Here is a 27,650-nt window from a genome sequence, read left to right as displayed (position 1 = left end):
GTGTTTTTATACACTAACAATGAAATATCAGAAAGAGAAATTAAGGAAACGATCTCATTTACCACACATCAAAAATAAGAAAATATCTAGGAATAAACCTACCTAAGGAAGCAAAAGACCTGTACTCTGAAAATTATAAGACACTGATGAAAGAAACTGAAGATGACACAAATAGAGAGATATAATGTGTTCTTGGATTGGAAGAATCAACATTGTTAAAATGACAATACTATCCAGGGCAATCTACAGATTCAATGCAATCCCCATCAAATCAACAATGGTATTTTTTACAGAACTAGAACAAAAAAATTTTTTTTAATTTGTATGGAAACACAAAAGACCCCCAAAAGCCAAAGCAATCTAGAGAAAGAAAAATGGAGCTGGAGGAATCTGGCTCTTTGCCTTAAGATTATATTACAAAGCTATAGGAATCAAAACAGTATGGTACTGGCACAAAAACAGACATTAGATCAACAGAATGGGATATAGAGTCCAGAAATAAACCCATGCACCTATGGTCAATAAATCTATGACAAAGGAAGCAAGAATATACAATGGAGAAAAGAGAGTCTTCAATAAATGGTGCTAGGAGAACTGGACAGCTGCATGAAATAGCATGAAATTAGAACATTTTCTATATGCTTTCTTATCTCATGTTTTATTAGCTGAGAGCTGAGTTCTGTCCATGTCTACTATTAACTAGTAGTAAAGGGATATTAGTCAAACGGTATCAAGTTTCAATTATGCAAGATGAATAAGTTCTGGAGATCCAATATGTATTATGGTGACTATAGCTAACAATCCATATTGTACACAGGTCTACCTCATTTTATGATGCTTCATAGGTACTGTGTGTTTTTAAAAATTGATGTTTTGTGGCAATCCTATTTCAAGCAAGTCTATTGGGGCCATATTTCAAATAGCATTTGCTCACTTTGTCTCTGTGCCACATTTTGATAATTCTTACAATATTTCAAACCCTACTAGCAAGAATATTATGACTTGCTGAAGGATTAGATGATGGTTAACATATTTTAGCAATAAAGTATTTTAAATTAAGGTATGTATATTATTTCTTAGACATGCTATTATTGCACATTTAACAGACTACAATATAGTATAAACATAATTTTTATATACATTGGGAAACCAAAAACTTCATGGGACTCACTTTAACATGATATCAGCTTTATTGCAGTGGTTTGGAACCAAACTGCTATCTCTGAGGTATGCCTATACTTGAAATTTGCTAAGAGGATAGATCTTAAATCTACTGAACACACACACACACACACACACACACACCACACACACACACACACAGAGGTAACTATGTAGAGGTGATGGATATGTTAATTAGCTTCATTGTGGTGGTCATTACACATTGTATATGTATACCAAGTTATACACTTTAAGTATATATAAAAATATAACTTTTATGTCAATGACATCTCAAAGTTGTTAAAACAAACAAACAAATAGCAAGTGGGATGAAAGTACCATGATTAGCTTAGACTTATCATCTAGGTTGAAAAGGCTGGAGGGAGAATTGACCAGTATTTGCCATAGGCTGTCTCCTGATTCAAAAGGGTACATTTTGAACAAGGCTGTGCAAACCCATCTCATCTTCCAGTGCCTCGCTTCACAAGCCTCAACTTTTGCACATTGCTCCCTCCTACCCCATATTGTAACTTATATCCTATGTCAGCTGGGTAGTTTATTAGGAAAGGCAATCAGAGAGAATTTTGACCTCCTTTGATTGTCTTGAAGGCCACGTCATACCTGCCTCATGTGAATTCCCAATACCTCACAATATAGGACACTAGCCCAGAAGCCCAAAACCTTTCAAATAGCTTTAGGCTTTCCTTCACATCTGGCATTATGAATTCTGGTCAAGGGCTCCCTGCCCCTTGTCCAACATTAATATTTCAGGCAAATACCAAAATTATATAAACCTTACATATCAACCAAGGGTATAGTTAAAAAGAAAAAAAAATTTCAATTAAAGGTAGTGTAGTTTATCACCTGACTTAATATATAGTTGGTCCTTGAACAAAATGGGACGGTTTTAACACTCTGAGCAGTTGAAAATCCAAGTAGAGCTTAGAGCTCTGTATCTGAGGTTTGGCATCTGTGGCTTGGTATCCATGGATTCAGTCAACTGAGGATTGTGTAATTTTGTAGGATTTACTATTGAAAAAAATCCACTTGTAGATCTACGCATTTCAAATTCAAGTTGTTCAAGGGTCAACTATATAAGGAGATGAAGCATAATTGAAAGCTATGTGAGAAAAAGGGAGTGGAAATTCTTAATTTTTTCTTTTCTTTTTTTTTTTTTTTTTGCTTTTTAGGGCTGCACCCGTGGCATATAGCAGTTCAAGGACAGGGGTCAAACTGGCGCTACAGCTGCCAGCCTATACCACAGCCACAGCAACGAGGGATCTGAGCTGCATCTGTGACCCACACTACAGTTCACGGGAATGCCGGATCCTTAACCCACTGAGCAAGGCCAGGGAGTGAACCTGCATCTTCATGGATACTAGTCGAGTTCATAACCTGCTGAGCCACGATGGGAACTCCCGGGAGAGGCAACTCTGATTCCACATTGGGATGGCTGGGGCAGTGGTCCAGATGCAACCAACTGCCCTGAACGAAGGTTGTGTTATATACATTCTCTAGGGTATTAGATGGTCTTTACTTCCTAAGTTATTCCCCCTCCTTCAATCTGTTCCTCTCTACTGGAATGTTAGGGAGGAAAGTAAAAGTGAAGGGTAGGGCATTAGAGTAAAATGATCTGGATTTGGAATACCTCATGCTCTTCCTTTCCAACCTGTACCCTGAAAGAAGTATAGGGAGAAGGAAGAGGGCCGTCCTGCCAATGACAAGGTAGGGACCAGAGAATACACTGTTTCCATTCACAAGCATGTCCGTGGAGTGGGTTTTAAGAAGCACACCCCTTGGGCACTCACAGATTTGGAAATACGCCACAGAGACAGGAACTCCAGGTATGCACCTTGACACCAGGCTCAACAAAGCTGTCTGGGCTGAAGGAATAAGGAATGTCCCATATTGCATCCATGCGTGACTGTTCAGAAGATATAATAAAGATAAAGATTCATCACTGATGATCTATATACTGATTACCCATGTACCAGTCACCACTTTTGAAAATCTACATTCTGTCAATGTGGATGAAAACTGACCACTGAATGTCAAATAAAGTTATAAAATCACCAAAAACAAAGGACCAAATTTGTCAATTCCCAGGCTGATGATCTTTCGTAGGTCTCGATTTGTTCACATGTAAATGGGGATAATAACACCTACCTCACGCAGGTCTTACGAAGACTAAAAATATTAACATATGGAATTAACATGATAACATAGGGAATTAACACCCGGTACAGTTTCTAACACATACTAGGCTATCAGTACATATAATTATGCTTGCTACTCAACATGCTAATCTTAAAACATCTGAAAAATAATCCTCCTTTTGCCTTATGTCCTCCAACAACACTTCATCCTTCTTCTTTTCTTCATTGTCAAACTCCTTGTCTTCCGTTTCCTCACCCCCAGTGCACTCACACTCACTGAGAAATAGCTCTCCTCCATCCCCCAGTGAACTGGTACCGTCTCCCTGGTGTCACCAACCATCTCTTTGTTGCTATCCAGTCACACGTTTTATTTCTTATCATACTTGTTCTCTCAATTACTTTAGGTAAATGAGATTTTTCAGACTGTGAAACTCTTTCCTGGGCTTCTGTGGTGTATTCAAATATCAAGATGCTTTTGGTAGCAGGTAAAAGAAACCTCAGTCTTAACTGCTTTGAACAGTTTATCTGTCCTAATGGGAGGCTCACAGATAGAGGGCTGGCTCCTGAGCAATTGATTCCATGGCTATACATCACCAGGAACCAGGTTCATTTTGTTCCACCACCCCCAGCATCAGATCACCTCCTCTCGTAATCACTGAATGGCTGAATGCAATGTGTGCTATTTTTCATGTTTTTAATTTTTAAAACCCCAGCTATTTGTGACTCACTATAGTGATTTCATAGCTGACCAATGAGTCATGACCTGTAGTTTGAGAACATATTTTTTCTACCTGGCTACTAGAATGCTCTTTCCAAAATACAGTCAATATTTTCCTTAAAATCCCTCAGTGGCCTCCCACTACTTTAAGGATAAATTTCAAACTTTAATGTGGCTTGTAAGACCCTCTGTTTCCCAATCCCTTTATCACCATAGCGTCATCTGTCTCTGCTCTAACTGGTTCATTTTCATTTCACAATTCAACCATACCTATTTACTTTCTGGACTTAGAATGTATCTGCTTGGAGTTCCTGTCATGGTTCAGTGGTTAACAAACCCAACTAGCATCCATGAGGATGCAGGTTTGATCCCTGGCCTCCCTCAGCAGGTTAAGGATCAGGCGTTGCTGTGAGCTGTGGTGTAGGTCACAGACATGGCTTGGATCTGGCATTGCTGCGGCTGTGGTGTAGGCCAGTGGCTACAGCTCCGACTGGACCCCTAGCCTAGGAACCTCCATAGGCCACAGGTACAGCCCTAAAAAGACAAGAAAAAAAAAAAAAAAGAATATATCTGCTGATAGAATGACCACTCTTCCCAACATCCACCTCCTTGTAGCTAATTCCCCCTCATTCTACCTTCTCAACTCGGACTCCATTTCCCTCTGAATGCTTTCCCTGGATGCCTGGTGTGGGCTAGGTGCCCCTCCTGTGTACTCCCTTAATGCCCTGGGCTTCCTCAGTGGTGGTGTCTATCACCCTGTGTTTCAACTACATCAGTGCCATTTAGGGACTATGCTTTGCTCTCCATAGTATATATATATGTAGTAAATATTTATTGAGTAGATAAATGAAACTATTTTGGTGGGTTCCCATATTTAATCCATTGAGTGGACACCCTCACACATTTACATGTTGTTGAGTATTTGGGTTCTTTCCCACCACTGTAAGGTGTTAGAAGGTTCTGAAGAAGGCACAAGTCTGGAACTGAACCGTCTACATAGATACAACATGTTTGCTAATTTATTAAACAGTTTCTACAGTTTATCTTTGTGAGAAGCAGCATCGAACACTGGGTTTAAGATTCACTCAATCTTTCATACTGGGACATAACCTAGCATCTTGCAGCCTTAATTTCTTCTTTTACTTCCAATACCCTAGTTAACATTCACCCTTGGATGTGCCCAGCATCCCAAATTCAACTGATGGGGTGACATAATAGCATGCTCTTAGGCCTACTGTGAGAAGCCAGTTGGGGGGGGAAATACTTTGCAGATTATGTTTAGCTCTTAGAGTATTATATTTAGCTACTATATATATATACATACTATATTTAGCTACTACAGACACACGTCTATGTCAGGTTACGCCAACACTCTAAATTACATCCATTAAGGAGTGCAAGTAGGATGAAGAATACGGATTAAGGGTACATAGCTATTAATATGGATTATCCTGGGAGTTCCCATTGTGGTGCAGCAGAAACGAATCTCAACTAGTATTCATGAGGATGTGGATTCAATCCCTAGCCTTGCTCAGTGGGTCAGGGACCCAGTGCTCCCGTGAGCTGTGGTATAGGTCGAAGATGTGGCTTGGATCCCATATTGCTGTGGCTGTGGCGTAGGCCAGCAGCTGTAGCTCTGATTCAGCCCTAGCCTGGGAATTTCCATATGCTGCAGGTGTAGCCCTAAAAAGCAAAAAAAAAAAAAAAAAAAATATATATATATATATATATAAGATAAAAAATAAAAAAGGATTATCATGCATGATCAAAGCTTATAAATTTTTAGACTGTAACATGGCCTATGATACCATGGCTATTTGTAAAGTTCCTCCTCAGAACTTTCCTGTTCCTTTAAAAGAAAACTAAAATCTCATTAGTGTAACTAATTTAGTCTGCAATCAGTTTTATGATATTTATTGAACTTCTTATGGGACGGGCCCCCCAAATAAGGGAAGTATCATCAGATTGACATATGGTGGTTTTCCCATGGTGGGGAGGAAAAACGAATACCCCACAAATGAAAGGAACAAGTGGCTCCTGTGATCTCTGTTAGTCAGCCCTGCAGTGCCGACCATTTGTATAACTAGATGGCCATACATACCTGTCTTCACGTCTTTCAGACACGCCTCTAAAATGGTGCAGCAGAATTTCTTCCTCTGAATGTGGGCAGGCTAGGAAATACCTAAAGAAAAAACTATGCTGTAGGCATTTCTGATACAACATGATACTGTGCTAATATAAGAATAAAAATTCAAAATGCCTATCCCCAAATCAGAATGGCACACTCAAAACAAATGATTTAGGAATAGTTTTCTCATGTCTTTTACCTCAATTATCTTACAATCTAATTTGAAGGTGGCAGAAATTCATCAAGGAATATAGAATCAGCAAGATAACATAGATTAATATATTAAAAGTGTGATAAAGTCTTATAAATGTTTTATGAAAGTATATAAACATTGTCATTAACTTTCACTTCATTCATTCATTTGGTATACACAGCCCATTATTTGCCAGGCACTTGTCCGGTTGCTAGCAAATAACTGGGAAAAGACAAAGCCCTGCTTCATGGAGGTGAAATTTTCTGACAAGAAGGGAGGCGATAAAAAGAACAAGTAAATAAATAAGAACTTCAGGAGCCGGTACATATACAGAAACTGAAATAGGAAGTTCCCTTCGTGATGCAGGGGAAACGAATCTGACTAGTAACCATGAGCATTCGGGTTCCATCCCTGGCCTCACTCAATGGGTTAAGGATCCGGTGTTGCTGTGAGCTGTGGTGTAGGTCGCAGATATGGCTTGGATCCTCCATTGCTGTGGCTGTGGTATAGGGCAACAGCTGTAGCTCTGATTCAACCCCTAGCCTGGAAACTTCCACATGCTGCCCATATAGCCCTAAAAAGAAAAAAAAAAAAAAAAGAAAAAAAGAAACTGAAATAGATGATATAAGAGTACCTGAAGTGGTGGACATGGGCGGCGTTAAGAGTATGGATTCTGGAGGCTTAATGTCTGTATTCAAATCCAGTCTCTACCAATCAATAGGTATATGATGCTGGGAAAACTACCCACCCTCTCTGTGCATCAGTTTTCTCATCTATCAAATGGGGATAGTAACAGTGCTTATTTCATGGGTTTGTTGGATTGGACAAACTAATGTGTATAGAACAGCACCTGGCATGTAGTGTTTTCAAGGACTATTTCCCTCTCCAGGTAGCTCACATTGAGCTAAAATCTAAATAATAAGAAGGAACACAAACTAATATGGGTAAATTAAAAGACCTCTGTACCAAATAAAGAACAACTGAGACTGAAACGCAGCTCTCTTATTTATATTTCCATAGTATACAGCAATGAAAATACATGGAGATTAAACTATAGTAGAACTGTCATCACCCATCTTCACAGTCATCAGAGCTTTCCCCACTTGAGTCCTCACTGTTTTCCCCTTCACTCTCACTGCTGCTGTCTTCTTCACTCTCTTCATCATCTTCCTCAAGGTTTTGAGCTTTCTCTGCAACAGAAGGAGAGGACTGCTTAAAATGCTTCTTAATATTTCTACCCTGAAAAGTCACAATTCTCTGTTTCCCCCTCCACCAAGAAATATATATTTTTGGAATGAGCTGAATGTTGCTAACTGTATGTAGGGTCAAAGTAGTAGGACATAGAAGAACATATTCTTGGTGGCATAAAGATATTTGTGGATTTAAAGTACATTTAAAACAAAGGCCTATACAAAGCAGTTTTACTACTGTGAACTTAATTCTTAAATAGAGTAAGAGTTAAGTGAGAATTAGGGAAATTAAAAGGATACTGGCTTTCCTTGGAACTGTGGGATAACCCCTTTAGTGCCTGGGGCAATTAACACACAATTAGTCCTACCTCTGAAGGCACTGCTGGTGCCCGATACCTTGTGCCCAGGGAGCCTGCTTTCTTGGGCAGTCCCACCCCACAGAGAAAAGAGAGTCATCTTGATCATCCACAGAAGACAAGCTGGTTTCACAAAACCATCCAAGACAACCACTTAGCCTTTTCTTAACCACTTCCTGATGATGTACTTTGCTAATCTCCTGGGATAACACATGTTTAAATAGTGACTGCTCATAGTTCTATGAGAAGGAAGCAATTTCAAATTTTTACCCATCAGCAACATTTCTTCAATAAGTGACAAAAACTCCTTGGCCTCAGGATTTTCTGGTTCATAGATTAGGACTGAAAATGGACAACAGAATGCGTGTTATTAATGTTCAAAGTGTTTCAGCAAACAGCCTCCTCAGGATGAGACTGAAACTGTCAATCAGAGTAAGTGAAAATGCATAAAGTGATAACACCAATTATACACGTATTATCTAAGTGCAAGTAGAGAAAATGCTCTACTTATCTAAGGTGGTCTGTAAAGGAAATAATCCTCATTATATTTTCTACCTCCTGTCCAAAAAACACCAATTTCATCACTATGAGGCACCCTCAGAGGCCTGTAGCCATTTCTTGATTATAATCATTCCTCAGACAAGAGACAAATCTTGAAAAACATGCGGACTTTGCTAAGTAGTCATTGCCTACTTAGCAGCACTCTCACCTCTTCATTAGACCCATTGTTTTTGCTGCTATTTATTCTTGTTTGCTGATCCTTTATGTGAATATGTCATCCTTCCTTTGGACCATAACCTTAGATTTTTTTTTCAAGCTTGTTGGTGTGTTACCAATGTCCTGGAGGCTGGAAAGATTTACATCTTTTGTCTCAGGGTTTTCTAGACTAGTTTTTCAGATCTCGTTCTACAGATCTCTCTCTGCTTTCTTTCTACCTGCCTTATTCATAATGCTGCATCATCCTTTTAACGTTGGGACGCCTGCGTAATATCTTGATGGCCCCCAGGGGGCACTGAAACACCAAGTGTGCTATTTGGCTAAGACGAAAAGAATTGTGGATGGTTCACCTAGGTCCTCCAAGGACCTCATGTTATATGGCTTTTATCCTGACTCACCAAATGAAGTCTTTATTTCCTAATTCACTAACATAACAATGTACCATCAATCTGGGTTAGCATGAGTGTGCACTTGCTCAGAACCTCCTTTTAAGGATCCCATAGGTATTTATACATCCTTTAAGGCTTCTAATAAAAGTGATTTTAAAATACATGTTTTATAATGATTTTTTCCCCATTATAGCTGGTTTACAGTGTTCTGTCAATTTTCTACTGTACAGCAAGGTGACCCCTTCACACATACGTGTATACATTCTTTTTTCTCACATTATCATGCTCCAGCATAAGGGACTAGATATAGTTCCCAGTGCTATACTGCAGGATCTCATTGCTTATCCATTCCACAGGCAATAGTTTGCATCTATCTATTAACCCCAAATTCCCAGTCCCCCCCACTCCCTCCCCCTTGGCAACCACAAGTCTGTTCTCCATGTCCATGAATTTCTTTTCTGTGGAAAGGTTCATTTGTGCTGTATATTAGATTCCAGATATAAGTGATATCATATGGTATTTGTCTTTCTCTTTCTGACTTACTTCACTAGTATCAGAGTCTCTAGTTCCATCCATGTTGCTGCAAATAGCATTATTTTTTTATTTTTATTTTTTTTTAATGGCTGAGTAGTGTTTATTGTGTATATATACCACATCTTCTTAATCCATTCATCTATTGATGGACATTTAGGTTGTTTCCATGTATGGTGAATAATGCTGCAATGAACATGCAGGTGCATGTGTCTTTTTCAAGGAAAGTTTTGTCTGGATATATGCCCAAGAGTGGGACTATTGGGTCATATGGCAGTTCTATCTATAGTTTTCTAAGGTAACTCCATACTGTTTTCCATAGTGGTTGTACCATCTTACATTCCCACCAACAGTGCAGGAGGGTTCCCTTTTCTCCACATGCTCTCCAGCATTTGTTATTTGTGGACTTTTTTTTTTTTTTTTTTTTGTCTTTTTGCTATTTCTTGGGCCGCTCCTGCGGCATATGGAGGTTCCCAGGCTAGGGGTCTAATCGGAGCTGTGGCCGCCAGCCTACGCCAGAGGCACAGCAACGCAGGATCCGAGCCGCGTCTGCAACCTACCACAGCTCACGGCAACGCCGGATCGTTAACCCACTGAGCAAGGGCAGGGACCGAACCCGCAACCTCATGGTTCCTAGTCGGATTCGTTAACCACTGCGCCACGTCGGGAACTCCATTTGTGGACTTATTAATGATGGCCATTCTGACCAGTGTGAGGTGGTTCTTCATGGTAGTTTTGATTTGCATTTCTCTAATAATCAGTGATGTTGAGCATTTTTTCATGTGCTTGTTGGCCATCTGTATATCTTTGGATAAATATCTATTCAGGTCTTTTGCCCATTTTTCAGTTGGGTTGTTGGCTTTTTTGCTGTTGAGTTGTATAAGTTGTTTGTATATTTTAGAGATAAAGCCCTTGTCAGTTGCATTGTTTGAAACTATTTTTTCCCATTCTGTAAGTTGTCTTTTTTTTTTAATGATTTCCTTTGCTGTGCAAAAGCTTGTCATTTTGATTAGGTCCCATTGGTTTATTTTTGCTTTTATTTCTGTTGCTTTGGGTGACTGACCTGAGGAAACATTTGTAAGGTTGATGTCAGAGAATGTTTTGCCTATGTTCTCTTCTAGGAGTTTGATGGTGTCTTGTCGTATATTTAAGTCTTTCAGGCATTTTGAGTTTATTTTCATGCATGGTGTGGGGGTGTGTTCCAGTTTCTTTGGTTTACATGTGGCTTTCCAGTTTTCCTAGCACCACTTGGCTGAAAAGACTCTTCCCATTTTATATTCTTGCCTCCTTTGTCAAAGATTAATTGACCATAGGTATCTGGGTTTATTTCTGGGTTCTCTATTCTGTTCAATTGGTCTGTATGTCTGTTTTGGTACCAGTACCACACTGTCTTGATTACTGTGGCTTTGTAATCATGCCAGAAGTCTGGGAGAGTTATGCCTCCTGCTTGGTTTTTGTTCTTCAGGATTGCTTTGTCAATTCTGGGTCTTTTGTGGGTCCATATAAATTTTTGGATTGTTTGTTCTAGTTCTGCGAAAAATGTCATGGGTAATTTGATAGGGACTGCATTTAATCTGTAGATTGCTTTGGATGATATGACCGTTTTAACCCTATTGATTCTTTCAATCCAGGAGCATGGAATATCTTTTCATATCTTTGAATCCTCTTTAAAATACATTTTAACTTGGACTAAAATATGCTTATCATTAGCAGTCTAAATCTTTCTCTGAGGCTAAGCCTCTTTCTAGAGCCTTTTCTCCAACTTCTTCCTTGAGATACTAGTTTTTTTTAAATATGTTAATAAGTATTTGGGAAACTAGGTAAAATGAAGTTAATCAGGTAAAGCTTACAATAAGGAACAACTGAAGGATTTTACATAACCATTAATATGCTCATAACTGTTATGGCTCTTACAGAAAGGAGAATGTGGTTTCCCCAACTTCTTATTCCCATGGAATCCTTTTTGGTGGAACACATTAAGAAATATTGAACTAATATTCCTTGGAACCTAGCTTAGAAAATTTCATCTTGAAATTTGGATTATTCCATGGGATTGGAGTATGGGATCACCTATTCCTATGGTTTAACAAAAACTGCTGGCAATTGTCAATTTTCAGAGTGAGGGAATGGTATCTTCTTTGAAACTTAGTCCAGCAATATCCAGTCAAGGTGATAAATAAAATAACTCTTCTTATTCTTTGACAAGGTAGTAGGATTTGTAAAAAGGTAAGAGAAGTCTTTAGCACATGCAGTTGATGTTCTGGGAGTTATTTTCCAACCAGAGCCCATAAGCAGAGGCCCATATGGACCTTGAAGAAAGATGTCAGATGCGAATCCTGATACTGCCATTGTCTGGAGCTGGGTCACCTTGGGGAAAGCATTTAATACCTCCGTACCTCAGTTCTCTTATCTGTAAAAACACTATTGACCACAGCAGGCTCTTCTGATGAATCAAGAAGAGTATGGAGATACAGTACTTAGTTCAGTTCTTGGTGCATGGGAAGTGCTGAGTAAATGTTTTTAGTTTTACTAAGTGGCTCTGGGCCTGGAGAAAGTCTTGGTTCCTTCCTAAGCATGCAATGTATGCTTTCTTCTGGCTCAAGGGCTGGGGCAGGGAGCTGGGAAGTTCTGCTGCCCACAGGGCTCTAAGGCCCCCAGATGGGAGGTTATTCTCAGGTAGACAGAACATTGGTCTTGTTCACTGTCACAGCCCTAAGAGAGCACGTGACAGAGCTGGCACCCTCAAAACATTAAAAGATAGAATAAGTGAATAGAGACAACTGGGTAGGAAGCAGTCCTCCAGATCCTGGTCCTGTCTTAGGACCTTCCACAGCTTCTTTTTCTAGAGTCTAATCCTTAGTTTGAGACACCACTGTTTACCATGGATAGAAAAGTGCGATGAGCCAATGAGAGTGCAAACCAAACATCATGCCAAACCTATGATGTCAACCTCAAAAGGGTTTGGAGTGTGCCTGCTCTGATTTTTGCTTTCTCTCCGGCTCCCAGCATAATGTCTGTACAGAATTAGTGTTCAATATGCATTTGCTTGAGGGAAGGAAGAAGGGAGGGAGGGAAGAAAGGAAGGAAGGGAGTTTTATAAAAAAGATTATTATCTTATACCCCATTAAGGTAGATCGGCTTGATCTATCAGTTTCATCCCATTAGCCTGGCACTTGATGCATGTGCACTGTTTGAGACAGGTCAATGGGCATTTTATTGAGCACCTGCTGTTTATAGCGCAGGGCTAACAACCAAAACTGACAGACAGATGTGGTGATACTGTGTCTATATTTTGTAAGCTTCAGCCAGAGGCTTTCTAAAGTGCCTGATGAATATGCCAATATATAAATTTTCCTGTAATTAGGCTCCACAAGAAACTCGGAGAAATGGGAGCCAGAACTACAGACTCACTCACTTCTACTCCAACCACATCAAGAAGAAAGGTGTTGTGGATTGAATAGGAGGCTTGGGTTCCAGTTCTGGCTGTATTACTTGCTCCCTGAGTGGGGCTGTACAAGCTGCTTAACCTCTCTTTGCTTCAGCTTCATCATTTACAAAAAGAGAGGATTGGATATGATTCTCTAAGGATTCTCTCCAATTGAAAATTTTATGTTTGTGGGCCACCAAAAATAATTTTGATCAAAATATCCAATGGCTCTAAAGGTCAAAAGTACTTTAAAGGATTAAGCAAGGAAAAATCATTTTGGATATAAAATAGGTAGTGTTAAAGCATCTGAGAAGCCCAATTCAAAAACTATCTGATGTTTTAAGTAGTACTACACCACAGTGGGGACTCTGTGAGGCAGGGAAGCATAGACTCCACATTCCTACAACATTTCCACTAAGTAATTTTAATCTTAAGACTTAAACTTACAATAGTTAATATTTCAGTCCTATTAGCAATAAAGTTTAATTGTAGAGTTGCTGTTTTCTCCTTTAATATAACTAAGATCCATGAATTAAGAGAAAATAATGGGCAAAATAGTTGAAAAGATTATGGATTTTGACAGAGAGCTGGAATCTTTCAAAATCATTAAATGGACTTTCTAAAACTGGAAAACACAACTTTGAAATTAAGAATTCACTGGATAGTTTTAACAGCAGATTGTACACAGCAAAAGAGAGGGTGAATTAACTCAAAAGCAGATCAAAAGAAAATATCCAAACTCCTGTGCTTCTCTCCAAGCAGAGAAGTAAAATGAAATGGACAAAACAGAGCTGAGTATAAGATATATGTGGGATGTCATGAAGAGAAGTCTAATATATGTGAAATTGAAGACCCAGGAAGAGAGAAAATGGGGCAAACGTGATCTTTGAAAAGGTAATGGCCAAGAAATCTTCAAAGTTAATGAAAACATCAACCCACAGAGTTAAGAAACTCAGCAAACCTCCCAAACCTTTCTGCTTGAACACAAAGAAAACCACCACCATTCTGAACATCAAGTCAAACTGCTCACATCCTAAGCAGAAAAGTAAGGTAGGTCGCATCATTCCTCTACTCAAAAGTATCTAGTGGTTTCCCACCTCCCTCAGAGAAAAAGCCATGGTTCTTAAACTGCCAGAAGGTGCTATGCAATCTGTACAACCCCTGATGGTGGCCTCTTTGACCTCATTGTCCATTACACCTCTCTCCTTGCTTATTCTGCTCTAGTTATACTGACGTTCTGGCTCTTCCTAGTCAGGGACATTCGCATCTTAGCACATCTGTTATTTTCCTGCCTGGAACACACTTCCTGCAGATGACAGACTCGCTTCCTTGATTTCTTCAAGTGGTTGCTCTAATATTCCAGAGAGGCTTTCCTGGACCATCCTACTTAAAACTGCTTTCCTCCTCTCAGTACTTTCCTTCTTCCCTGCTTTATTTTTCTCTATAGCACCTATCATTTATGACAAATTAGTTATAGGTGAGTCTGTTATTTGTCTGACACTAGTTATAAATGTGGGCTTGTTATCTGTCTTATTGGCTGCTGTGTTTCCAGTGCCTAGGACAGTGCCTGGCATACAGGGACTCAAATATTTGCGGGATAACTACATGTTAAATAAGGTTTGCTGCACTACATGACAATCTTTGAAAGTAAAGGTAAATATTACTAATCCCTTATCATGAAGCTAAGGATTTTGACTTACTCTCTAATGGTGTAATTAGTCTCTGTTCATTTAGCTCAAAGTTACTCTAGAAGTTTAAATTAGTCCTTATGCCAATTTTTTCTATCAAGGACTGAGATACTATCAAGAAATTCACTAGACATAGAATAATCAAACCATTTTACATATCATGGAATATATATGGAAACAGAGAAGATTGGAAAATTATTTTGTACTTACTCATCTGGCATAACTTTTTTGCCAAATGATAGTCTTGGCCCATTTCTGCTCTCAGGAACTAGAAAATATCAAGAAATTCTTCAGTTATGTAGTTTCACAGAGAATTTAAATGTCAGTTACAAACTTCCTAGAAAATACTCCATTAATGATTAATTATTTTGCTTTTAACATGTTTTTCCAGGAGTGAGTCTGTAATCAATCAGTTAATAAGAATACTTAAGGACTTCTCATGGCAAGGCAACATGGAATGATGATGACAACTTTTTTTTGCTGCAGCCACACTGTAAATGTACCCCTGAACAATTTAAGAATACATAGGTTGGAGTTCCTATCATGGCTTAGTGGAAACAAATCTGACTAGCATCCAGGAAGACACAGGTTTGATCCCTGGCCTCGCTCAGGGGCTCTAAGGATTCAGCACTGGTGGTGAGCTGTGGTGTGGGTTGCAGACACAGCTTGGATATGGTGTTGCTATGGCTGTGGTGTAGGCCAGCAGCTATAGTTCTTATTCAACCCTTAGCCCAGAAACCTCTATACTCCACAGATGCAGCCCTAGAAAGAAAGAAAGAAAGAAAGAAAGAAAGAAAGAAAGAAAGAAAGAAAGAAAGAAAGAAAGAAAGGAAAAGAAAAGAAAAGAATACGTAGGTTGATTAAACTGGCAGAGATACTAAAGACTTTAATCACTTAAACATCCCTTTGGTTCAGATACAGCTTTTATTTGTGAACTTGGTCCTTAATTACACAATACCTAGCAAAAAAAAGATTTATAATTTTGTATGTTCAATATTTTCCAGTATTGCTCTTATACCACCTAGTTTTGCTTTTACTATTTTATTATATTTTTGTTACAAAGTAATACATATTTTTGTGTGTAGGAAATTTAAAGGCTAAATAAACACATTCTGTCCCTCATTAAATAGCATCTATATTTTTACTATCCAGAGATCCCTATTTTGAACATCTCCATGTATTTTTTTTTACGTAGATGAACACATGCATATTTACCAAAACTAGGATTATTAAGTAACATTTAAAAAATATACCAAATATCATGATCATTTTCTCCTCGTGGAATTAAATATTCTTATACATGTCTTTACTTACGTAGGCTCCATAACTTACTAATCTTCTAATATTAGCTATTTAGGCTGTGTCCATTAAAAAAATAACCCTACATTTGGATGATTGTTCTTGCTTGTGTATGGCATATTCTGAACCATTTGCAGATGCACTAAATTTACTCTGCAAGAGAGAGGGACATGAAGTAATATGAAAGTCTTTGTATGGTACTGTTTTGCATATGAGTATTAAGAAATTTAGGCTGGAGGAAGAATCACATGAATGAGCAGATGGAACACTCACTGGCCTCACACAAGGCTGAGAAGACCTCAGACCACTGGGAAGACTCCTCTTAAGGATACTGCCTTAGTAGTCTCCATACACTATAAAAGTTGCTGGATTCTCTAAACAAAGTTTATAAGCAAGACTCAAAAAAAAAAAAAAAAAAAAAACCAAAACCAAAAAAAAAAAAAAAACCACCCCAAATAAACAAACCTAATTCCAAGTAACTCAACTATCCTAGGTCAAAGTCCAACAATATTTAGTGGAAAACAATAAAAGTTTGTATCCAAGAACATAAAATTTACGACACCTAGGATTTGGTCTAAAAAAAAAAAAATACTGGGCATGCAAAGATGCAGGAAAGTATGACCCATAACCAGGAAAAAACTTAACCAAAAAACTGACCTAGAATTGACAATGATAGCATAGCAGACAAGCATGTCAAAATTACAACTTACAAATATGGCTATATGCTCAAAAGTAGAGAAACTATGAACATGATGAGGAGAGAAATGATAGTTACAAAAAAACTTAAAGAAAGCTTCTAGAGATGATATAAATAGGATAACTAAAATGAATGTGTGTGTATATATATATATATATATATATTTCTAAAATAAAATACATAGAAAAAAAAAACAGAAAAAAAGGAACATTAGTGACCTTTGGGACACTATTGGATGGTCTAACTATGTATAATTGTAGCCCAGATGACAAGAGGGAAGGTAGAGGTCAGAAAAAATATTTGAAGACCCAATATCTAAACATTTTCCAAAGGTTAAAACTATAAACCCATAGATCCAAGAATCTCAATGAACAGAAGAAATGTGCCATATCAAGGAATATCATAATCAAATTACCAAAAATAGTAATACAGATGAAAAAAAATTAAAAGATGTAAATAAAGATAAGAATAATAGCAGACATTTTGTATGAAACTATGAAAAATATTAGACAATGAAGCAACCTTTCAAAGTACTGAAAAAAAATCTGGCCCCCTAGAATCTCCAGTTATAAATTCTTTAAAATGAAGGTGAAATTAAGACTTTTTCAGACAAACAAAAGCTGAAAGAATTCATTTCCAGCAGAACTGTATTAAAAGAAATAGTAAAGGAAGATTTTCAGGATAAGAGGAAAGTAGTATCAGGTGGAAATCTGGATCTACACAAAGGTATGAAGAACACTGGAAATGTCTTCCCAAAAAGACATTTTCCAACTAAAAAAACCACTTTAAGAGATAACTGATCATGAAGCAAAAAGAACAATGCATTGTGGGGCTTATAACATATGTACAAATAAAACATATGACAACCATAATACAAAGGATGAGAGGGAGAAATGAAAACGTACTGTTAGGAAATTCTTAAGTTATACCTGAAGTTGTATAATATTAATCAGAGGCAGACTGTGATGCCACAAGTGAGGTAAAACTGTCTTGTTCTCCATAGAATTATCAGTAAATGTTCATGTACAGTTTTTTCATGTGACGTTTTAGGCGTCAGTGCCTCTGCCAATACCAAAGGAATGAGGTACATGAACTTCCTATGACAGGAATGCCTCCCCTATTTGTTTACCAGATGGTCCCTCTTTCTTTAACTTTCTAAGACTCTATTCAGGTCTCTTCCTCTAAAAATCCTTCCTTTACTCCTGTTTCTCCTGCTTCTCTTCTCCACTAGTCACTTAATCTTCTCTGTTCCCAGAGAACTTTATAAACACCTCTACTGGCACATATTTCATTTTATTACAATTTGCATTATGTAAATACTATGTGCCTGTTAGTTCTAGAGGTTAAGGATATGTCTCATTTATCTCCAAATATCCCTAGTAACTAGCATGGTGCCAGCAAGTAGAAAGTTTTTCTTTGAGCAGTTCTTAAAGAGTTTTATGCGCAGACTTCTCTTATTCCTGTTTCTGCCTTTATCAGAATACATTGAGTTACTTTCAGAATCTTCTCTCACTTCGATGCTATTGAAAGAGGTAAGAGAGGTGAATAATCAGGTGAGTATCTGTGTGGGGGTAAGGATCTCTTTAGTATTGTTTTAGTCTTCAAGGCTGTATATTATTCTGCTATTAATATTTTTAAGTTTCTGGAGTTATAATGTACAAGTTAAACTTACTTCTGTCATTAACTCTAACGGGGCATGAATGCCCTTACTAGGGTTACTGTCTTCCTCATTATCTTCATCATTGGTATCATCGTCTGTTGAGTCAGACAACTTGTCATCAGTATCCTCAAGGCAATATTCATTTTTTTTCTCTTGCTCTGCAATGACTACATTTTTGCTCATTTCACCTAAAACAGAATACACACAATTTAATCAATTAATATCAAAAAGTATTCAATAATTAGAAATGGTCACTGAGGGAGTTCCTGTCGTGGCACAGTGGTTAACGAATCCAACTAGGAACCATGAGGTTGCGGGTTCGATCCCTGGCCTTGCTCAGTGGGTTGATGATCTGGCGTTGCCGTGAGCTGTGGTGTAGGTTGCAGACGCGGCTCGGATCCTGCGTTGCTGTGGCTGTGACGTAGGCTGGTGGCTACAGCTCCGATTCGACCCCTAGCCTGGGAACCTCCATATACCACGAGAGCAGCCCAAGAAAATGGCAAAAAGACTAAAAAAAAAAAAAAAAAAAAAAAGTCACTGCTAAATTATCATGTATCAAGTGTACATGTTTACTATATGTCCTCCAGAACTGGAGGTTTTTTTTTTTTCATGACTAAATAGCACTGCAATACATTTACCTAATTTCCATTTTCAAAAAAGGCAATAAAACTGCTAAGTGAAAGAAAAAAAAAAAAAAACCAGTAACATTGAGCAGATGTGTTAACTGTTTGGTGCTTGAAACTGTAATAAATGGAAAATAGTTTGTTTATAAAGAATATAATAATCTCAAGAAAAAAGAAATTAATGCTACTCTATCCATAGAAATACATTTCTTAAATTGTCCTTAGAGGGAAGTAAATGCAAAATAAAGAGCTTGGAAAGTAAAAGTAAGACTGGAGAGGCTGACATCCAAGGCATGTCACTCCCTGGATACTTGAGAATAACTGGATATTTGTTTTCTCCACACACTGCCTCCCCCGCTCCACAAATTAGGAAGAGATACATGTGAAGTGTTCTAGATATAACCAGAGGTTACATAACATAATTAATGAGCTTCCTTAATGTCGAGCCACAGTACCTGCGACCAAATAGAGATAACTGAAAAATAAAAAATAAGCACTACTGATACTCACTCAGTACCCAGCACTATGCTAAGTCCCAGGAACACAAAAATGAAGTCACTGACCTCAGCACACTTCTTCATACTCTAACTGGGATTTGGGGTCAGAAACATAATGGATAATTATAAGACAGTACTGCAGTACAGTGAGACAATGTGCACTGGGGACATGGGAGAACAAAGGAGAGCCCCATCCTGGTATAAGTGGATCAGTGTTCCCAAGAAGAGGGGACAGCATGAACCGGGGCAGAAAGAAGAATATGTGGAGCTACAGGCACTTTGATGCTGTTTATGGGTCAAAGTTGAGGCTGAAATGGCGACAGATTTAGCCCGAGGGGTAGGTAGGGGCAAGCTGGATAATGGGGTGTTGTGGGCCAGTAGCCTTGGAGTTAGAACTTTTTCCTAGGAATGAAGGGGTTAGTCATGAAAGACTAAGTAGGGAAACAGTATGATAAGTTCTGCGTTTCTTTTTTTAAATTAAAAAAAAATTTTTTTATGTCTTTTTGAGGCTGCACATGTGGCATATGGAGGTTCCCGGGCTAGGGGTCGAATTGGAACCACAGCTGCTGGTGTATGCCACAGCCACAGCAACATGGGATCCGGGAATACCTGAATACCAGGCTGGAAAGTATATTTGAGGGGAGATCAAAAAAAAAAAAAAAAAAAGGTAAGAGAGAGGTTAAAGGTCTCTTTAAAAATCCAGATGAGAGAGATGATTGACATGGTGCTGTTAAAAAAAAAAAAATGTAGGAATGGTGAGGAAGAGATGTATTAGAGACATATTTAAGAAGTAAAATCTCCATGGCACAAACTACTGGAACATTTCTCAAATTTCAGAAATTCTTATACTATCTTCATCCATTTTGCCATTTGTGAATGTCACCTATAATTTACTTAATATTTTTCTTTGAATCTACTTTTTTAACATAGAAATTTTGTCAGATCATAAATATTATCAATTAAACTGATGGAGGTATTAATAAAAATAACATATCTCAATCATATCCAATATTATATGCTGTTGCTCTTCTGAATATTACATAAACTCATTTAATTCTCTCAACATCCCATTGGGGTGTGTGCTATTTTTATCCCATTTATAGATAAAACTGAGGGTCAGAGAGGTTAAATAACTTGTCCAACTTCATACCACTAATTAAGGTAGATCTGGGAGTCAGTTTGGCTCCAGAGTCCATATTCTTAACTCGCTCTTACATTATTTTTTTCCTAATACACATTAAAATGATCTCTTTAGGAAACTCTATTGAGCTCGCCACCTCCTTTGGCTCTACAGGCGAGTTTCAGTTTCAACCTGAACCTGTGCTACATCATCCCCTTCTTGTAAAATTTTGAGTGTATAAGAAGTTTTTCTGAGATGTATTCTTTGATGGAAGTGTGGCCATGAGCTACTCTAAATGTGCAGAAACACTAGTGTTAGAAGAAAATGAGGAAATCCAGGAAAGCTTGAGAGAAGACAATGTTAAGAAAATGAAGGGAAAAAAAGAAAGTTGGGAAAAATCCTGACTCTAGAGCAAACTCCTGACTTTAAGCAAGAAGTGCTATCCTCAAAAGGGATACCAAACCCTTCCACGAGTGGAATGGCTGGGCTACTCAGGCCGTCTACCTGTCTCCTTTACAGTCTCCATCGGCTCCCAACCGCCTTAATCTTCCAGTGTGCGTCCTGCCTGTTCACTGACTTAACCACGCTGAGGTCACCAGGGATGGTCATAATAGGGAAGTAAGAGCTTTATGTGATGTCAGAGAACTCATTCAATTCTTAAACACTGAGAATCATGAGGGAGGCTTCCTGATCCCTAGATCTAAGATGGTTCTCCCTCTCACAGATGCCATTTATTTATATTCTAGTACCCATCCCAACCTGTCATTGTCTGGCTTATTTATCTGTGTTTATTCTCATTCTTTAATAGTGGGCTCTCTGTGTGAATTTCATAAGGGCAAGGACTTTGCCTATTTGCTAGCTATTATATCCATAGCTTCTAAACAAGTGCCTGGCACTCAATAAACCATTGTTAAATGAATGGAACTTGATGCTTCCAGAGGTTATTTCAAATCATTTAAAATTTAATACTCTATTTATTATTATAATTTTATGTAATGTATACCCCTGGATGTCATTTGACTACAAATAAGAATCATCTAGTACATGAGTTTGAAAAATTACTGATTCCCATGACCTGCCCCAGACCTATAAGCTGTCAACATCCCAGAGGTCCTAGAGAAGGAGAGGTGAATTAAAGCTAGTTACTCAAATAAAAGAAATGTTATTACCTGTGTCTTCTTTTAAGAAGGAAGGTAACTGTAGCTTAGACTGTAGATTTGTTTCTGTATTTTCAGTATTCTTTGAAGACACTCTCTTCTCACTATTCTTTAAAGAGACTTTATTTTTAATATTTTTTGAGGAGACTTTCTTCCTAAACGTTAAAGTAGAAAGTGAAAAAAATAGTTTTCTAGGTCAAAATTGTGTTTAAAGTTTTAAATGGTTTCAAACATATACACACATTTAATATAAACCCACAACATAATACACCAACAATAAATAGCTAAAATGAACTATCTTTGTGGAAAAGCTTAAAAATAATTTTTCCTAATAATTAAAATTCTATTTCTACTGGGCATTTGTCATTTTGTAATGATTCCAAGACTCTTTTCAGAGTTAACATAGAGCACATAAGCAATCTGTTACATGACTGTCTCTGACACATTCCTGTGATAAGATGGAATAAAATTATTGAAGGAATACTGGCCTTAAGGGTTTTTTTCCTTTAAATTTGTATGTCAGTTCTTACCACTGCTAAATGCTACGCTTATGGAGAGAGTCCAACACTTATATTAACCTTTGGTCGTAATATAAAGTAGCCTTTTTCATTACATGATGAAAATAAAAATGGGTTAATTTCCTCTTTTAGCCTTTAAGCCTGAAACCTCATGTCAATAGACAATGCACTGAGACAGAGGATTCTTGTGTGGTGCATTCTGTCTACAGAGACAGCACCCATGCTCATGGAAAAATAACCTCAAGTTTGCTTTTCATGGTCTTAAGATTCTTTTTCTATCTCTCCTTTCCTGAGTTAAAAAATCCAACCTCTAGTTTGCATGGAAAGATAGGAAAAGATGTATTTTTTTTTTCCACAAAGTTATGATGGCTCTGTTTTATCCCCAGTGAAATGTGACTCTAGAACATTAGTAGTTAAGTTAGCGGTTTTGCACAGTGATTTAGCAAATATGCTGAACAGCTTGTGATATTCTTAATACTATGGGAGTGAATGGAATCTGCACTTTTCCAGTATGTGCTGCTAAAGCAAATCCCTCTCTGGTGATGGAAAGCACACAGCAAAGATTATTTACATTTGTTCTGCCTCTGTCCTCTTAGATTTTCTAATTGTGAAAGAAAGCATCCAAGAAGAAACTCTACATATGAAAAGTTGAGAAGTCACTTAAATACTCAGTTTCCAGCGTGGTGAAAGTCCTATTATGCCAAAGGTCAGAAGTAATTACTAGAATTCATATGCTCTAACGTCTAATCTAGACAAAAGGAAGGCTTTACTGCCTTTTCCCGCCATGAATTACAGTGTTTCACTGAATCTAAGATGCTATCTATTTCTTTCTTTTTTTAAATTGAACTATAGTTGATTTACAGTACTGTGTTAGTTTCAGGTGTACAGCAAAGTGATTCAGTTATATATATATACACACAGCACATATACATATATATAAAAACATATATATGTATATTCTTTTTCAGATTTTTTTCCATTATAGGCTATTACAAGATACTGAAAATAGTAACCTGTGCTATACAGTAAATCCTTGTTATTTATTTTATGTGTAGTCGTACCTGTTCATTCCTCCTCTCACTTTGCTTTCCCTTTGGTAGCCATAAATTTGTTCTCTATGCTTATGAGTCTGTTTTGTAAATAAGTTCATTTGCATTATTTTTATATGCCATATATAAGTGATATATGTCTTTCTCTGACTTACTTCACTTAGTATGATAATCTCTAGGTCCATCCAAAGATACTATCTATTCATTATAAGATACCCTGATACTTAAGAAAGAAAAAGCACTGCCAAATATAAGATACCATCAATAGCAAGTGATATTAAAATATGAAGAAAATATGTGTGCTTCACAATCTATGAAATATTGTACTTGTATATTTACTAAGTTATATCTCCTAAGGAGGGGAATTTAGCTAGTCTAGTTCTGGGTATTTGAGTAATTTGAAACGCCTTTAATAATCTTAATGACACAACATGGAGGAAGCATTGTCAACATAGTTAACGGCCTGAAGACAAATAGGATATTACTATTTGGAAGCAATGAACACGCCATAAAAATACATATGAGAAGTGGAGAAATCATCATTTTGACAATAGAATATGAATTCCTCTTCTGCTCACTTTCAGGTATACTGTCTTTCTTGTACACAGTTTCAAAGAAGCCGAAGCCCAATCCCAACCTTCTCTTCAACTGAAATCTGTTGACTTCATTTGAGAAAGCGATGTTATTTATGTTAAAAATGCCTCTAACTATTTATAGGTAACTAGTATACTCTAAAAGATCTGTTTTCTTTAAATAGTTATAACTGAGGAAAGATTCAAATGTTTACTTTAAAAGATGGAAGGTACTTAATTTAGTATCTATTAAGGTTAAAGAGTTAGATACCCCACTAGAACATATTTATACTAAAGGGTAGATAACCTAGGTTTTGAATTATTTCTTAGTGTGTTAAGGACAATGGGAATGTTTATGAAGTTTTTCCAAATTTCCATTGAAATTAATACTTTTTAAGGGAAGTCTGTATTTTAAACTTTGTTTTAAAATGATTTATATTTACCAAACATGAACCTAAAAATGAAATTAATTAAAACTTACTTTTCTGAGACTGTCCTAGATACATTTAAAGAGACTTGTGTTGGTGACATATAAAGTTTGCTTGCCAATCTTGGTCTGCATCTAAAGAGGCATTTACTTAAGGTGTAAAAATGGAAAAAAAATAACGTCATACTTCTTGGAAAAGATAAAACATATGATTATGGAAAAACCTAGAGATACAATTTTTTCATCCTCAAAGAGCTGAGTGCTATGCATTTGCTTTAGCCATTTTTCCTCACATCTTTAAGTATACTTGAAAGCTTGACCAAAAACCCAACAGATCAAAGGTCCAAGATCTATAAAACTCTTCCAGCATTAAAGATATATTTTACTTTCACTGCCGAAAAGAGTTTGTTAATTAAGTGCCATTTGCTGTGTAGACAGAAATCTTTGACACATGAGAACCATAAGGAAAAAGGAAATGAGTGACTCAGGCTTTGTGTTCAGAGAAGTCTGAGATTCCTCGTTTATAAAGTCTGCACACTCCGTGAGGCTTGGATCAGTATGAAGAATCAATCAGAAGATTAAGGCAAAGAAAACTTCTAGTTTCCCCTAATCCAACCTGCATAGGACCAGGACTGGAAGCTCTACTTGCCAGTCAGACTGTGGAGCCAGAAGGGGGCGAGAGTGGAATGCAAGCTACACCGAGAAAATCCATCAACTTTGCAGGTCAGTCACACGGCTCCCCAGGCAAATGTCCCCCATGATTTTCTGTTTTCCTACTTGATCTTTTGTTCCAGGACTGGTTCTGTTTACCTTCAACTCTGGGTGAGATACCTGAGGTGACAGAGCAACACACCTGTGAAGCTTACTGGCTACCTACCTGTGCCTCCTTTCCCCGACTCCAAACAACAATCCAATCAAACCCAAGCCAAACTCTTCTCTGCAAGTAAAGTGAAGGGAACACAATCTATTACCTTTGCAAAAAAATAGTTGGATAAGCAGATGCAATTATTGAGATCAAGAGAACAAATAGTCACTCTGCTTTTCTGTTTTGGCCCAGACTGAATTTGATTTATCCCTGGGGCTTAAATACCTTAGGATGTGGGTTACCCCTAGCTCCAGTTCCAACACTGCTTATTGCAGTCCATGAATATTGGGGTTCATAGACATGATATAAAATTATTTTCATTAATGACTACTAACTCCCATTATTATTATTGGAAGTTATATTTCCCTCAAAGACTTACTAAAATATTCTTAGATTTTTAATTTAAACGTTTTCAACCATGTAATAGCATATATAATATATAATTACATTTAGATTAGTATTCTTAATGGGGCATTTATTTATTTTTGATTGTCTGTATAATGTTTAATCTGAAATAAGCACAGATTCTGTCACTGATCTGTAATACATTACTTTTACAATATAAAAATACGTAACATATAATTTACAAAAGTCACAGTAGACTCTAATTTTAACTTTCAGCTTTGCCAGCATGAAAATTAAAATGTTACATAAGGTAGAATTTTTCCTAGCTAATAATATTCAAATTAAGTCAAAATAATATCCATTTGAATAGAATCCCACCAGAATGGTACCTACTAATCTGTCAATAATTAATCCCTGTGAATGTGTTTTACGATTAATTTTCAAAGTGTAATTTTTCATGGAATAATTGAATTTTTTTCAGGGAGTAGAAAAAAATCATATCAGGAAAGTCTTTGATGAATTATCAGAATCAGCGTCATGAGCAAGCCAGATACTTAATATTTACCTACCGAACTGAAGCTGGACTATGATTCTTTTTAATACCAATCTCTTTAACTAGGTGGGGTGATTATTTTCCTCATTTAGTAGGAATGATTCTTCTCCATAGCAAATAAAGAATCTTTTTGATTTTAAGGTTAATATTCATTTAAAATGATATTCCTAAAGAAATGAGCAAGTATCAAAGGGAAATAGGAATGAGCAATGAAAATTATATAAGTAAAATACAGAATACTTCATGTTTAAGCATTTAAAAAGTAGTTTTGAATATTACCCATACCTCTACATTTTTATCAAGATTCATTTTTCATTTTAAATGTCCTTTTATCTAAGTTACAATTGCTTTGACTGAAGCAAAAGCAAAGTGCTAATCCATGCATTTCTGGCCTTTCACATTTAATTGGGTGACAAATGATTGCATTATCTACTTCTAATTGCTCAAAACGCATGTGATAGATCAGATGCACAACCACAGACATCTTCTTACCCTGACATTGCTTCATTTGGCTCAATCATCACTTTTTCTGAAAGAGAAGAAAAAAAAAATCAAGTCAGTATTTTATCAATAGTGATGTTCTTAATAGAAATGCCTGACTGGCAAATATTTAGGCATTGTTTGAATGACAGGCAGTATGATAAAGGATTTAATTGCTAAGTCTTTCAACCACACTCAATCATCTCAGTAGACTATCTTCTTAGAATTTAGGACAAAAGGATGGTCAAACATATTCTTTTAAAGTAGTAAATCATTTACCCTTTGGACCAAAGCACTAGCAATCTGCCATTCTGTCTATATTTTGGTGCCTAAAATAGAGGCAGAAATAACAACCAGCATTAATATTGTTTTACTTTGAGGTATCTGAAATAATTTATTCATAGCCTTTATATAAACATTGCTATTATCTAGGCTAAAATGTAATTTTACCTAAAGCCAATTATTCAAAAACTATATAAATTGATGGTAAAAGAGAAACCATGGCATATGGAGGTTCCCAGGCTAGGGGTCAAATTGGAGCTGTAGCTGCCAGGCTACACCACAGCCACAGCAACACCAGATCTGAGCTGTATCTTCGACCTACACCACAGCTCACAGCAACCCTGGATCCTTAACCCACTGAGCAAGGCCAGGGATTGAACCCACAGCCTCATGGTTCCTAGTCGGATTCACCAACCACTGAGCCACTCTTAACTTTATAGCACCTGTCTTGTCTAGATAATTCCTGCAAAAGCCCAAAATATTACTTCATAAGTCTTTAAACACTTGTATAAATTTAGAACATAACTAAAACAGAATGCAGAACTCAGTCTGTCAGCAGGGTAGTAAGCATGTGTTTTGTTTTTGTACTTAGCATTATTTTCATCCCAAGTGAAAGACATCATTCTTCTGGGTTATTAAATTAGGTTTTAAAAAGTCTAGAGAAATGAATCCTTCTCCCCATTTCACGTTGGAGTTTATATAAAAAGAGTTATAGGAATAATTCTGCATATTAGAAAAGTGATGTATTAAATTAGCCTCTAATTCTCTGTTACCTGTTTGGTTTTACCTAACTTAGACTCTAGATCTGGATCCAAAAAACAATCAATGGCAGGTTGAGAGTTCCCCTTTCCG

The 27,650-nt window shown here is 37.1% G+C and overlaps 1 protein-coding gene and 1 pseudogene across 9 annotated transcripts in view; one reads left to right on the top strand and one right to left on the bottom strand.

Annotated features, from left to right (window-relative positions):
* Window positions 2,611–4,435, top strand: LOC102167206 (annotated as a pseudogene).
* Window positions 7,344–27,650, bottom strand: part of ERICH2 (glutamate rich 2) — a 32,810-nt gene continuing 12,503 nt past the window's right edge. For 3 of the 9 annotated variants that reach the window (XM_021075353.1, XM_005671945.3, XM_001925305.6), the window contains 8 exons: window positions 26,529–26,565; window positions 25,151–25,210; window positions 24,328–24,423; window positions 21,720–21,862; window positions 18,323–18,498; window positions 14,865–14,922; window positions 8,173–8,244; window positions 7,344–7,546 (listed from right to left, as the gene is read on the bottom strand). In XM_021075353.1, the coding sequence (XP_020931012.1) occupies window positions 7,425–7,546; window positions 8,173–8,244; window positions 14,865–14,922; window positions 18,323–18,498; window positions 21,720–21,862; window positions 24,328–24,423; window positions 25,151–25,210; window positions 26,529–26,557 (756 nt within the window). In that variant the 5' untranslated portion in view covers window positions 26,558–26,565 and the 3' untranslated portion in view covers window positions 7,344–7,424. Of the gene's footprint in view, window positions 7,547–8,172; window positions 8,245–14,864; window positions 14,923–18,322; window positions 18,499–21,719; window positions 21,863–24,327; window positions 24,424–25,150; window positions 25,211–26,052; window positions 26,204–26,528; window positions 26,566–27,650 lie in introns of all 9 variants that reach the window. The other 6 variants (XM_021075355.1, XM_005671950.3, XM_021075354.1 and 3 more) reach the window with 3 other exon arrangements.

The sequence above is a fragment of the Sus scrofa genome, chromosome 15 (assembly GCF_000003025.6).
Source record: "Sus scrofa isolate TJ Tabasco breed Duroc chromosome 15, Sscrofa11.1, whole genome shotgun sequence".
NCBI classification, from domain to species: domain Eukaryota; kingdom Metazoa; phylum Chordata; class Mammalia; order Artiodactyla; family Suidae; genus Sus; species Sus scrofa.
Note: the sequence above shows the minus strand (reverse complement) of the source record. Positions and strands in the feature narration are given on the sequence as shown.